This window comes from Sciurus vulgaris (assembly GCF_902686455.1).
Source record: "Sciurus vulgaris genome assembly, chromosome: 4".
NCBI classification, from domain to species: Eukaryota; Metazoa; Chordata; class Mammalia; order Rodentia; family Sciuridae; genus Sciurus; species Sciurus vulgaris.
Window position 1 is genome coordinate 16,486,749 of NC_136464.1, and position 14,746 is coordinate 16,501,494.

Sequence of the window (14,746 nt, forward strand, 5' to 3'; positions counted from 1 at the left end):
AAGCTAGGTCCTCCACTGAGTTGCAATGAGACACTACAATGAGATGCTTTTTGACTGTTTGTCTCTTTTCTTTGTCTCCTGAGAGCCACAGACTCAAGAGTGTCTGCCTCCATCAGTCCTCTCATCTCCCCTTTGGTTTACTGTTTCAAATTTGAGAAAAGTATGCTAAGTAAGAATAAGGAGAAGGTGAAAGGTAAGAACTGGAGTTAAGTGCAGGGAATTTACGCAGGAGCTTTTCAACAGTTCTTCCACAATTCTCTTGAAAATTCTTTGGCTTTCTTTGCTTAGTTTTGGACTGGGAGTATAGTCTACTTAATCCTTCACTTTACTAGATAAAAAAATTCACACAGAACTTCTTAAATTTTAAATCCAGATGGGAAAATAATAAACTGCTCTATTTTAATATTCAAATCAAGAAATAAAACAAAATATTTCTTTAGCTATTTTCATATATATGACATTAAGGATTTGTGAATTTGTAATATATGCCAGAGGTTTTTTTTTTTTTTTTTTTTTTGGTTGCTTTTTCCTTTGGCTTAAAACTTTCACATATGCTAACCACTTTAACTATCTCTCAATAAGCAGCCAAAAGGAGGAAGTATCTTTTAATCATAAGTGTACAACTGTATTCCACAAAAAAATTTTCAAAATCCTTAAAATTATTAAGAATCTTGCCTAAAAGTTTATTTTTCTATATATAATTAAAAATGGAGCAAATACCTTGGACAAGCAATGGAGTAGCTAAGTACTTCCCCCCAGACACTTCTCTTTAGTACCATTTGTATTTTATATCCTGGTGATTTGACAGTAATTCTTCTGTTTAACAAAGTGGAGTTAAAAAATGTTAATTTGTCAACATCTTATTTTAAAAATCAATACATTGCTCTCCATTTTCACAGAGAGAAATGAGCCTAATGATCTCCAGCTGATGCACCACTGTCAGACCCTGGGGCACGTACACAAGAGCCAAGCCAGCAGTGCAGGGTGTGCTGTGAACCCAGCAGGCTATGCGATGACTTGTGTCCACAGAGCGAGCTCAAAATCTCCGAGTAGTGCATGGCCAGCACTATTCCTTGTAGAGAGTGGGAGGGGGTGGTTTCCCTACAGGCTCAGTCAGTCACCCGCCAAGCCAGCCTCCCAGACTCTAACTGGCAATCTACACAGCTGGTCTACCAAGTTCTCTCTGTCCGCTTGATTTAGACACTGACTTGGTCAGTGGCTTCTGTCCTGAGAATGTAGGAAGGTAAGGAGGGATAAAGCCAGGATTTGGGTAATGAACCAAAAGAAAAAAAAAAAAAAGTGTGTGAGAGGGTATGAGGGAAAAGGAGCTTGGGAGGAAATGAAAGATTGAGTGAGAACATGTGAAAGAGCGTGGGAGACTAGGACAGAGGAAGATCGTCTGAGACAAGTTCTCGACCACTACTATTCCACCGCAGAACTGCTGTCCAATAGGTTATGGATGCTGGAAAGCTCTAACAGAAGGCCGGCGGTATGCTTTTTCCTTATCATCCATTAATGAAATAAGAAGCTAGTTCACACTGAGATTCACATGCACAAAAGAAAGGGACTGCATTAAGGTAACTAGATAGATGAGTTACAGAAAAAGATATTAAATAAGGAGGTGCCACTTCATCTACTTCAGACTTTAAAATGTTCTTTTTGGGAACAAAAATGAAGAAAAAATGAAGAACAAGCTTAGAATATGGGAAGTAGTATAGGCAAGTCCATTCTCCAAGAAACTGCTAACAACTGACAGGTAATTTACAGTGAGTTACACTGGAGGAAAGGATCTCTGAGACTAAAGAAAGCTACCAGCATGTGTTAGATCTGAATTCATTTTTTTTTTTTCATATAACCTTCCTCAAATCTTGCTCAGAGTACAAAATATCACATAATAAATGAGCAAAATTATTGCATTAGACATGAAGAATTTATTAAATATTTTCATACCTTCAGCTGTTAGAAACCAGCAACTGGCTACTCCTTCAGTAAGCTTTGTTCCTGATGGGAGGGTCAGTCTGAGCTTGAACTGCAGGGTCTGTCCAGGACATGCAGTTACTGAGGAGAGTTCAACACTCGGGGCAGATTTTGGCAGTTTGGGTACTGTCTTCTGTTTCTCCACTAGGAAGGGACCATCTACCACAGCATTTTCAGATCTGAAGACAGGGAGCTAGGAAATCAGAAAACCTGTTATTAAAGCACCAGGACTGTACAGTAATTAAAGAGTGAGTTTATTTTTCGATTTCAGAAGAAAAATGAATTTTTCTATCAATGAAACTAATTGTCATTCTAGTCTGAATTAGGTCTTTGTCCAGATGCCCTCCAGAATATTTTGTGAGTAGAGAGAAACAGTTCATATAAGCAAAAAGAGAACCAATACTTATAGGAGTAATTGCCCAATATGTTTATAGGTGGCAGGAAATCAAAACAAAATTTTATGAATTTAAATGTAGTACATATAATATCCATCCTCATAATTTCTACTGCCAAGTATGTTATTCATCTTATATCTATAGAGATCTATGTGAAGAGAGATGAGAGAGTTGATGGTAAACTGTTTTTTTTTTTAAACATATACTTTGCAGATTTCTAGAATTTTAGAAAAAAAATCTTGGTTTTTTTTTTTTTTTCAGGTAAATGTGATCCATCAAGGAGTAGCTTATAATAGACATTTCCCTGGAAATTCTATTATAGACCATGTCCACGTCTAAAATGTGGCTCTAAAACTTCCTCTGGCCGATAATCTGGTACTGGAGTCACTATAGGGAACAAAGATTACGCGATAATCTCCAGATCACTGCGTAACACCACCCAACCCACGTGCCATGTGTATATAGTATGTGCTGGTGTAACTATATATTTAAAACCAGATCTGAGTCCTCCCTTTTTTCTTGAAGGTTCATCAGATTCTCTCCAACTCTCAGTCTCTTTCTCAAACTCTCAGCACAGATGGAACTTATATTTTAGGAATGACAGGATATCCACAAAGTAGTCCTGCTGGTCTGTTACCACAAAACCCAGTGGAGGATGCCTCACTATACCAGCTGCACATGTCATCTCAGCCACCGGGGACGGCCTGACCAAGCACCTGTCAGTGCCAGGGCACCTGAGGACTGTTCTCAAAACCACACACTCAACTTATGCTGTAGTTCACTTACCACAGAAACTGTTCTTGTTTCTAAATCCATCACTTTTATTTGGTGATTGTTGGTATCTGCAACATACAACAACTGACCATTCTCTCCAACACACAGGCCTCCTGGCTCATTAAAAGTTGACTCGGTAAAACTGGAACTGAAAACATCATTCAGGTCTCCAGTTCCTGCTAATGTTGTACAGTTTTTTGTTTTGGGATCCACAACTTTAATCTAAAGAAGAAAACACAAAATTTATGTATTTGAAAATTCATCTCAAGCTTGTATTATGGAAAGGTGTAGTATACAGAAAACAAGAAAGATCCTAATTGCCATTAAATTATCAATAAATCTTAAAAAAGTAGATATTTCCCTATTTTCCTGAAAAGCCAAACATTTGTATTACAATCTAAGGGGAGATATTCCACCCCTAGAATTTAAAAACTATGTATTTTCTCAGTGCAATCTTGGTTAAAATTATTTCTATAATTTAAAATAATTAATTCTATTGTTTTTCCGCATTGTGGAACATACTTTCACAGCTAAATTGACTCTTTTCTCACAAGCATCTAGCATTGTCTGAGGATTTGAACTTTTGTTAAATTTAATGACTGTTAGTCATGTCTCAATCTTATAAATTTATGCTCTCTTATTACAAAGTATTAACATTTATTATCTATGGAAGTTTTGTAAAAAAAAAAACAAACAAAAAAAAAAACGTGCAATGGGAACTGAAGCCACTGAACTGGCGGAAGTGGGAACGCTGCTGGAGATGGAATTACATGACAGCAGGCATTGCGACTCCGCGGCAGCTCAGAAGCTCTCGCCTGTTAGGCGACACATTATCTTCCTTGCCATTTGCTCTCTCCTTATTTTCAGAATATGGTACTAAGCAGCTTTGATGGATCACAATTTAAAACTTTTTTTGGCGGGGGGAGGAATGGGGATTGAAGCCAGGGTGCTCTACCACTGAGCGACATCCCTAGCCCTTTTAATTTTTTATTTGGAGCCAGGATCTTGCTGTTTTGCCCAGGTTGGTCTCAAAGTTGAGATCCTCCTGTCTCAGCCTCCTGAGTAGCTGGATTCCAGGTGTGTGCCAATGCGCCAGCACAAATTCATAACTTTTGATTATAGCCACTGGGACTAGTTTAGTGCTTTTCCTAGTTCAGACATCTTCATAATGTCTTGCCAAAGAAAGGACCAGGAGAAGCACAGAACGAGCTGGAACATAGATGCCAAGGGCTGTTGTTCCTCTGTATTTTGGAGTGGCACTTGTAGGAGGTGCATAGATCTTTCAGCATTTTAAACACCACAGACAAAAGCAAGGCATTATATAATTCTGTCAAGACTCACCTTGTGATTATAGGAGTCTGCCACATAAAGCAAATTTCTCTTCTTGTCCCACGCTACTCCAAGTGGGTGTTGAAGCTTTGCACTGATGCCTACTCCATCAACATCGCCAAAAGCAAATAAATTCTTTTTTTTTTTAAAGAGAAAGAAACAGCAGTTATCAAAGTTTTTATAGTGTTTGTTAGAATATAAAGTGAAAATTAATATGGCTGCATGTGCTATTGCAGTTACAGGGGAAAAGGCCTGTTTTCACCCAATCAGGGCTGGGCACTTGCTGCAGACTGGCAGAAACTCACGGGACTGTGGCCTGGGCTAGTTTTTTTTTTTTTTTTTTTAAATTTGTTTTAGTGTTAATAGACCTTTATTTCATTTATTTAAATGTGGTGCCGAGAATCGAACCCAGTGCCTCACACTTCAGGCAAACACTCTACCGCTGAGCCACAACCCCAGCCCCCTGGGCTAGTTTTGATGCACTGCCACTGTATTGCAAGAGTCCCATGTGGGGTCAGAACAGGTCAAGGCTGCAAGGCTGGGGTCCTTTCCCACCCATGGCCAATTACCTTCTTCTCCAGTAAGCAACTGTCTATCCCTTCTTTCTCTCTAAAGCATTGAGTTACTTTTCTTAGATGGCTTTACTTGTATTTCTTTATATTCATATTGTCTTTGGCTTGACCTCCATTTGATCTCATGAATAGGCCAAGAATGATTCCTCCTTGAATTTCATTAACTCTCCACAATTCAGGAAAGTGCCAGTGAGGTCAGTGGCTGGGCACAATGCAAAAGCGACTTTCCTTACCAGGGGATCTCTTTCTCCTCCTACGAGGTGCTTCACTGCTCCATCTCTCAGCGAGACGGTTCTTACTGTACTGCTCTCACTATCTGCTACAAACAGGCAGCTCCAGGGGTCTTCAGAGGCCAGAGAGAGGCCTGAGGGTTGGGCAAAACCCGCCTTGTGAGGGTATGCATTGTTTCGATTCTCTTCATTTCCACTTCCAGCAAACCGAAGGCAAGTTCCTTTTTTTAACTCACTGAAAGAGAAGGACATGGGTGCATCAAGAGCCAATACGGCCATTAAACCAATTAATGTAAATGATCTAATTAAGAAATTAAAATTAGTGATCTTGGTCTAGAGAAACTGTGCCAGTCAGCCGTCTCTGTAAATTTCCAAATTCTTACTTATTTAGCCACTGGGCAGGGACCTTCCTACTTTTCTTGAACATACATACAGCTGAAAGCCCTCTCAAAGGCCAAATAGGGAATCCCTGATAGGACTGGAATTATAAGAATGGTCAGATTGTTGGTAAAGTTTATTCTCATTTAATGTCCTGACTACTTAGCTCCATGAAATATTAGGTCCTGAAAGGGAACTAAAAAGACTACCTAGTTCTTGATAGTTTAAAGTTTACAATTTCATTAAAAATGTTTTATGTTCTCGGATATAAGTAGAGAATAACAAAAGGAACTAGAGAATAGTTTTTGAAAGATGGCCAGGTCAGGCATTACTACTTTAGGAAAAGGATTCAGGATGACTTTGCTGCATCAACTAATTAGTCATATAAAATCAATTTCTTATATACACTAAGGACATGTGTACTTAAAGGACTACTGAAATGATTCCTTTTGTGATACAGAGAAAGTTTTTTATCTTAGTTTCTAAATTCATGCCACAGGGAAAAAGCTGACTTAAAATGCAAAACAAAAATACATGTCTACCATTTCCAAGTAAGAGTAACAGAGTCTAAGGCAACCATCACTTGCTGGTGGACAGGCTCCCAATGTGGAGTTAGGCAGGAAGCAGGGGGTGGATGCAAAGGGATATAACGTGTATAAAATATGGTCATTTAATCAAGGAACTTATAAAAATAAGATATCCAGGGAAATATGTGTAATATGTAATATTCAAAACAAATAAACCAAAAGGCAATTACTATAAGGAGTCTGAACCCTTTGATCATGTCACTTGTAGCCTAACCCTTTCTATAAAGGCTTGCAGAAGGTTCAAATCTCTTAGAGGACTCACAAGGCACTGTGTGATCCAGCTGCCACTGACATCACCAGGGTCAGCTATTGCCCAGAAACCTCCCCTCTCCCTCCATCGGGTCTCAGTCCAGTATGCCTCTTCCAGGAAGCTTTCTTTGACATTCAAATTTTACTGATAACGGATGTTCCTCTTATTTACATTCAGGACAATTTCGACAAGAAGGACTGCTCCAGAGATTCCTTTTTACATACATATTTTTTAATTGTTTGCGATCTGATTCTTCCTCTGTGGCCCACTAAGCACAGCAACTGCATGTTTTCATTTTATCTTTAACTTAGTGAGCATATCCTTTCATTCCTAATACCTAGCACAGTGCCTAACATAGAGTACATTTAATAAATATTTTTAGTTGAATGCTGTAAAACATCACATAAATGTGTTCCAAAGCAATATACACATATACACAATATTTAGAATACCTGATATTTTAGAGTTTCTATACAACTGCTCCTTTCTACTGATAAGATTACTGAGAGGACTCTACTTTCTATGGTGATTTGATGACCTTTATGGTCTACTGACTTTTTTTTTTGGTGCTGGGGATCGAACCCAGGGCCTTGTGCTTACAAGGCAAGCACTCTACCAACTGAGCTATCTCCCCAGCCCCTCTACTGACTTTTATACTTTATTTATTCTGCAAAACTTTACTGAGCTCCAATTATGTACCAGATACTGTATTAGGCACAGGGAACACAAAAAGGAATGGGACAGAGCTTCTTTCTTTTAGAGATGGTCTAGTATGAGGACACAGTTAAAGAAGGGAGAGAGAGGAAGAAGGGGAAAGGCTGGGCAAACTTACCAGCACAGAGATGTGACTGTACGTGGATTATAGTGAGGCCACAGAGAAGGGTGTGGCCATCTCTACCTGGAATGTCAGGCAGAGGCAGAAAGGCTCTATGGAAAAGGCAGGAGACACCTCAGAGGACACTACCTTTCCATTCTCATATGCCCAACAGTGGCAGTAAACTGACCTATTTGTGGCACGCACCAGGCATTACACTGAGCTCTTCACACAGATTAGTAATTATCAGAGAAAGCATGAGATTAATGAGTAAGGAAACGGAGGCTTAGAAAGTCAAACAAACAGGCTCTCCTAAGCTCAGAGAGAATCAATGGCAAAGTGGGGGTTCAACTCATGACTGACTACAAAACCTGGGCTTGGTGACCACTCTGCCATGCGATGCTCCTTCATCTGAAGGAACTGACAGCAGCTACTCCAACTATGTGTCAATAGTAAAGGGCTCACCAAACATTTCTAGTTTTTTTTCTGGATGCTCAGGAGGACAGCTCTTCTTGGGCTCCTAGAAGTTAGATGTGGCCATAGATTTACTTGGCAGGCAAAATATGAGTAGAGGCGATGTGTGTCAGTCACTTTGTAGGAGAAGTTTAGGAGCCACTGAGTGACTCTCCACCTCCCCACTTTCTGATCTGCCATAATGATGGGCAAAACTCCAAAAGGCAGCAGCTTCATCAGCCGGGGTGGCAGAGCAGTACTCCCCAGAGAATCTACAAAAGTAGCAAGGAAAGAGCCGTGCTCTGAGCCAGCAAGAACTGGGTGATTTGCTCTGGTAGCATAACCCAGCGTGTCCTGCCTAGTCCAGAGGGCCTGGTGAGCATGGTGACCCTGGGACAGGAAACTCTGAACTCCAAGAGTGCAGTCCACTCAAAGAAAGGCTCAGACACTTACTTTTTCTTGGGCAGTTTGCCAGAGTCCAGAAGGAGTGCCCATATCTGATGGGTCCCTGCCATGGCTATCCACAGGATGTCATCTCTCTGGACCTCTGAACCTTTATAAAAAATAATGATTACTACATTCACATCTGTTTAATATGAACACTCCAATTGTTTCATAAATTTAAATTCACAGACAATAACAATATTGTTTATAAATCATGAAAGAAAAAATATGTGCAATGTGTTTAAGTTGTTTTGAAATTGTTTTGTGAGAGGTTTACTTCTTCACTTATAAATTCTTTTTCTTCTTTTTATTTCAGTACTGGGATTGAATCCAGGGGTATCCTACCACCAAGCTAATTCCTGCCCGCTGTTTCCCACTTTAATTTTGAGACAGGGTCTCACTAAGTTTCACTATGATTCTCCCACGCCAGCCTCCTGGGTGGCTGGGATCACAAGAATACGCTATTACACCCAGCTCAGACTTATAATTTTATCTGAAATTTTAAGGTTTCATGAGAATCCAAAGTGTTCTTTAAAAAATAAAACAGGGTACACTGTCATTATTCAACACATGTATACAATGTGTAATGATTAAATTAGGGTAATTAAAGTATTCTTAATAGCCTTATGCTTCTCTGCACCTCTGGCACAATGTTTTTAACCATCATGATTTCTTATCATATGTGACAGAAGAAATGGGCTGATAAATCATCAAAGAAATCTTCAAATACCTAGAAGGAACCCCCTAGGTTACATGCATTAATAACAGCTTCTCTGAACAATTTCCATGAAAACAGAACTTTTAAGAGTTCAAGAAATGTGTATTTCCATCGCCATATTAGATCTGTGACTCAGAAATAAATCAAAATAGCTACTTAAAAAATCCATGGCTATTGGTTATAACGTTTAAAAAATTTAGAGTTGACATACAAAAAAATAAAAAATAAGATGAAGACTATAATATATGACAACATATCTTTTTACTGAACTTAATTTTCTTTTTTAGAAAGTGAATGATACCATAACTTATTACAATGGGACAAAGGTCTACTTCTCAAATTAATTCTATCGTTAAGATACTTCACTATTTTAATCTAAAATGTATTCTAAAGTAATTGAGGCACTGTAACTGAAATAATTTGCTCAGACATTATCTAATACTAAAAGAAATGTCTTAGTAAGGTTATGTTATTTGTATTTCCTTTAATTTTATGTAGTTTGTATCCAGGAGAAATTTTTCTTCATTAACCGGTATCTCTTTCTTTTTTAAAAAATATTTTTTAGCGGTACACAATACCTTTATTTTATTTATGTATTTTTACATGGTGCTGAGGACCGAGCCCAGGGCCTCACACGTGCTAGGCAAGCGCTCTACCACTGAGCCCCAGCCCCAGCCCAGTATCTCTTCCAGTTTAACAAAAAACAAAATGCTGAGGATTGTCCTCCAATAACTGGGGCTGCTATGTGCTGAGCACTTTCCAGAGCTTCATTACAGTTCCTCAAAGCCCCGCAAGAGAGTTACTGTGAGGAGGGCTGATTACAGCTGGGTGAACAGGTTCGGGAGGTTAGGTGACCCGTCAGCCTCACAGAGAGACATCTATGCCCTTAACCATTTCACACACTGCTTCTTTCTCTGTGCTCTTAATTGCTATCCAATAACATCTAAAGAAAAGCAATTCATTTAAATTTACTTTTTCATACTCAAATATGTCTGTCCCCATAAGTAACAGTAAAATTGACACTGGTATCCATGTATTCTGGAGACCAAGCCTCTACTACCTTAAAACTAGATGGAAAGCTTCCCACAATTAATTTTTAACATACCACATTGCTCCCTCAGGTGTTCTCGAGCTACCCTCGGGGGCTGCTGGAGGGACTGGGACACCTAGCTAATAAAACACTCCATTACCTTAGTTATAGTGACATTCAAATAAAAGGTCCAAGGCATGGGGAGCACTAGGACAGTACTGAGAGGCAGTGGCACTGGAACGTCAGCCGCAGTCGGTCGTTATTTTATGAATCTGACCTCAATTTTACAGCACCTCGTATCAGGGAGTATGAAGGCGTTTACTGACTGACCAGCCCTTGAGAAGGCGGCATCGAGGGTAAAAAGCAGGACAGGACGAGCCTTTGTTAATTTTACAGTGAGCATTAACAAACGTGTCTCAACCATGATACCTCACAAAGCACTCAGCTTACAACTGCTTATTTGTGTTCGATCTACCATGAACCCAAGATTAGAAACTTCTCAGCATTAAACAATGAAAATGAGTTTATGCTCCTGCTTAGAAGACAGTGCTATGAACTAAGGAAATGGCTAAAACAAACAAAAACTTGTTTAAGTGGCATAAACAAAAGGCACACAAAGTCCACAAAATGAGCAATTCTTATGAATTTTAACTTAATGTGGAATGTTTTCCAATCCTAATTTTCCAAAGCCCATATTTATTCAGTAACATTTTTAGAATACTATGTGAAGAATCATAAATGATTGTGTCCTCTCGTTTTTCTGAATAGTACTAAATTACTCTGCAGAGTGATGGGCCACTAAAAGAAGAGGGTTCCTGGAAGCTCCCTTCCTCCAGTTCCTTTCCTGTGGAACCAGGTGGCTCTGACTTTGAATTCCAGCTGTATCATTTGTCTAGCCTGTGTGCCTCAATTTCCTCATCTGTCAAATGAGGACATATTTATTTTGGCATTGGGGATTGAACCTGGGGCACTTTACCACTGAGTCACATCCCCAGTCCTTTTCATTTTTTACTTTGAGACAGGGTCTCACTAAGTCATTGAGGACCTTGCTAAATTGCTATGGCTGGTTTCAAACTTGCCATCCTCCTGCCTCAGCCTCCTGAGCCTCTGGGATTATAGGTGACCATCACCCTTTAAAATTTTACAGAGGAACCATTAGAAGCCATGAATGAATTTAATCAGGGTATTAGATATAAAGTCTAAATAAAAATAAATTCTATTTGTATACCATCAAAGAAATAAAACAATTTTATAATGATACCAGAAAACACCAAACGCTTATGAGCAAATCTAATGAAGGATGTGCATGTCCTCCTCGAGAATCACTAACATGGTGGCAAAGCTGCTGATACTCTATCCTGGCAGCTTCTCAGGTCAAAGCCTGGAGTCACCCGTACTCCTTTCTCTCACAGGGCACACAGGATCCATCGTCGAACCCTGTTGGTTCCTCAGTAAGATATATCCAGAATCTGACCACCCCTTACCAGCTCCCACCTGCTCTAAGCCACCATTAGGGAGTATTGCAAGGAGTCCTTCTCAGCTGCTCTGTCCCCTTGTCCCCACATGAATGTCCTCCCCTAGGAAAACAGGGGCAGGGTGAGTTAGGCAGAGCTGGTTCTCAGCCTGAGAGGTTTTCAGAGCCCCCATCTTGGTAAAGAAGGACGACGCTGGTGCACACCTGGGAGACCAAGCCCGGGCTCCCTCATCTACTCGCTACGCAGGTCAGTCTGGCTCCGCTGAGCTTATTCACACACCAAGCAAGAGCTCTGCAGTAATGAAATGTGGGCACTTGTTTAACCTTGGTCCTGTAGGAGCAGAGCAATGAGAAACGTAGCAGTGCAAGGCTGTGGGGCTGTCAGGTCTTCAGAGTTCTATACACTGGTGAGGAGGAGGAGGGTGATGTGCAGCACTAAGGGCTGTACAGGGTTTACTTACTTCAATTTTACAACCTTGAAAAGTCTTATCTTTATCTTCATTTTATAAAAACTGACACTTAATGAGGTTAAATAAGTTGCTAAAACTCACATAACTAAATCTGGTCTATGAGTTCATCAGTGAGTTTGATGGAACTATCGGTGTTGTGATAAGAACAAGAGAAGTACAGGGTGCCCTTGCACTCTTCTGCTCAGTTCTGTGCTTGGCCCTTTCCTCCTCCCTCCCTTCTGCTCTGACCCACAGATGGCTCTGGACAAGGTACCCATGTCTGTTTTCATGTGTGATCAGACAGATATAATCAAATGTACCACAGTTTCCTATGGCAGGAAGCGCAGCTAGGTTGACCCCGTCTGCCCCTCTCTCTGTGGCCCCCACAACTGGCGTATGGTTGGATAATATCCTAACGGCACCTTTTCCAGTTCCCTGCCTTCCCACTTTTGGTATGGTTTGTAGTATCAGCATCTCTTTCTCACATTTATAATAAAGACTCTTGTAGCAAACAATGACAACCACAAACACAAACACATGTAGACTAATATGCATTGATTCTGACCATCCTCCTGGCCTTGCATTTAAAAAATGAAGAGAAAGGTGGCCTATGTCACCCTTGATGACTATCCAAGTAGTAAGCGTCATGTTAGTGATGGTTCTCCCTCTAGTTTAGAATCTAAAACAAATGGCTGCATCACTAGGTATGGGTATTACTTCTGTTCCTTCTAAGAACACAGTAAACATGAACCTTTCAATTTTAAATTGAGTGCACTTGGTAATATTTACTTTCAAGGAACCATGATGAAAAGTATAAAAGTAAAAATAGAGATGATGCCAAAAACTGGAAACCTTTTATAACCATAAATAAATATTAGAGAAATAGTTTCAGAACACAGGAATGAAACCAACAAATGTGAAAATTATCTGAAATTCAGTGTTTATAAATTCAGCTATTTCAAGCTACTACGACTAGCACCCTGTTGGTAGCCTCTGAAATCCTCCTTGGTGTAGACAGACTATGTGCAGCTCCTGTGAAGCACTCCCTTGAGCCCTGAGGGAAAAGCAGCAGGAGTACAGGAGACCCTTGACAGCCACAGGAGGGCAGAGGAGAAAGCCACACCCCAGAGGCATCTGGTCTTCAGCCAAAGACCCCTACACACACAGGTGGAGGTCTCGTGCTGGAGAGAAGCCAGACACCGAGACCAGTCACAGACACAAGACAGAATTGGCTGTTAAAGAGGAGGGACAGTGTCCAGGAGCTCAGGAACTTCCTATGAATGAGGCTGGACCAGCACAACAGAGGGCACTCCATCCCCAGCACAAGCCTGGTGCAGTGACGGAGAGCAGCAGTCTGTCTCTGGGGGAGCTGTGCAGACAGAAGTACCCCGTGGCTTTGCTGTGCTGGGAGGCTGGAAGCTGAGGGTGGGGTGTGGCCACTAAGAAACCCTCCAGCATGTGCACCCCACTTCCCTGTGCTGGGGCCACACAAGGCAGCAGCTGCCCAGCAGCAGAAAACAGAAAGCTACGGTGCATCGATGGTAACCATAGCAACAATAAAACCCAGGCCCGCTGCCCTAAAATGACATCCTCCTGTAATACAACATAAATGTACAGTTGCACACAAGATGGCCAGCATATAAGAAACAATAAGGTGACACTCGTGAAAGTAAGAAAAAATGACACATTTTGGAGTGATAAAGAAACCAACAGAACAGACTCAGAATGTATGTGAAATTTGGAACTATGGGACCCAGATTTAAAAATAACAATGCTTACTGAGTGAGTTAAAGATTTTAGAGAAAAAGGTAGTCAAGGTACCCAAACAGTTGGGAACTTCATCAGAAAGATGGAATCTCTAAGAAAGAATAGAATGGGTAAGTTGTTTTTAAAAGAAGTAATAATATTGGAGACAAAGAATTACTCCAACAAGTTTATCAGTTGACTTGATACAGCTGAGAAAAGAGTTAGTGAATCTGAAGACAAATCAATAGGAACTGCCAAAGGTGCACAAGATGAAAAAAGAGTGAAAGAAAGAGAACGCAATGCACAAGAGTTATTGGAAACAATATTGAAGAGTCTGACATAAGAATAACTTAGTCCCAGAAAGAAGAGAGAGATGGAGGAAGAAAAAAAAATTTGAAGAGGTAATAATGGTTGAAAATTGCTATATTTTTTAAAATAATATTTTTTAGTTGTAGATGGACACAATGCCTTTATTTCATTTATTTATTTTTTTATGTGGTGCTGAGGACTGAACCCAGTGCCTCACACATGCTAGGTGAGCATATTACCGCTGAGCCACAACCCCAGCCCCAAGAGAATTGGTTTAAAATAAAGAATATCAAACCACAGACCCAAGAACTCCAGGTGGGACAGCTCCTAGACATCAAACCTCTGAGAACCAAAGGTAAAAGCCTGAAGGAATCAGAGAAAAAATACACTTTACATGTAAAGGAACAAGAGGAATAACTGGAGTAGACCTCTAGACCATGCCAGCCAGAAGACCAAGGAGGGACACCCTAAACGTATAGCAAAAGAAAAAAAAAGTCAATCCAGATTTTTATATAGAATAAAAATACCTACAAATACAGGCTAACTACTTTTTCAGGCCAGACAAAAGGCAAAAGAAATCATGTTAGCAGACTGGGATGAGAGGCAATTTTAGAGGCAGTTCTTCAGGTAGAAGCAATGATGACAGACACTTGGACTTCAAAGAAAACAGTCACTTTGGAAAGACATTTGGCAATTTAATTCCTACACATTTGCCCAAGAGAAATAAATATGTATTACCACAAAAAATCCTGTACACAGATGTTTCTGGAGGCTTTGCTGAATCGCAAATGTCTATCAGTTGATGAACAAGTGAACT

The 14,746-nt window shown here is 40.2% G+C and overlaps 1 protein-coding gene across 1 annotated transcript in view; it reads right to left on the bottom strand.

Moving 5' to 3' along the window:
- The window catches only part of NHLRC2 (NHL repeat containing 2), a gene marked incomplete at its 5' end in the record, with an annotated part of 56,589 nt that overhangs the window by 1,402 nt on the left and 40,441 nt on the right, over positions 1 to 14,746 (bottom strand). The window contains 5 exons of the mRNA XM_079138088.1: positions 1,951 to 2,170; positions 3,159 to 3,368; positions 4,488 to 4,610; positions 5,281 to 5,512; positions 8,213 to 8,312. Coding sequence (XP_078994214.1) covers positions 1,951 to 2,170; positions 3,159 to 3,368; positions 4,488 to 4,610; positions 5,281 to 5,512; positions 8,213 to 8,312 — 885 coding nt within the window. The remainder of the gene's footprint in view (positions 1 to 1,950; positions 2,171 to 3,158; positions 3,369 to 4,487; positions 4,611 to 5,280; positions 5,513 to 8,212; positions 8,313 to 14,746) is intronic.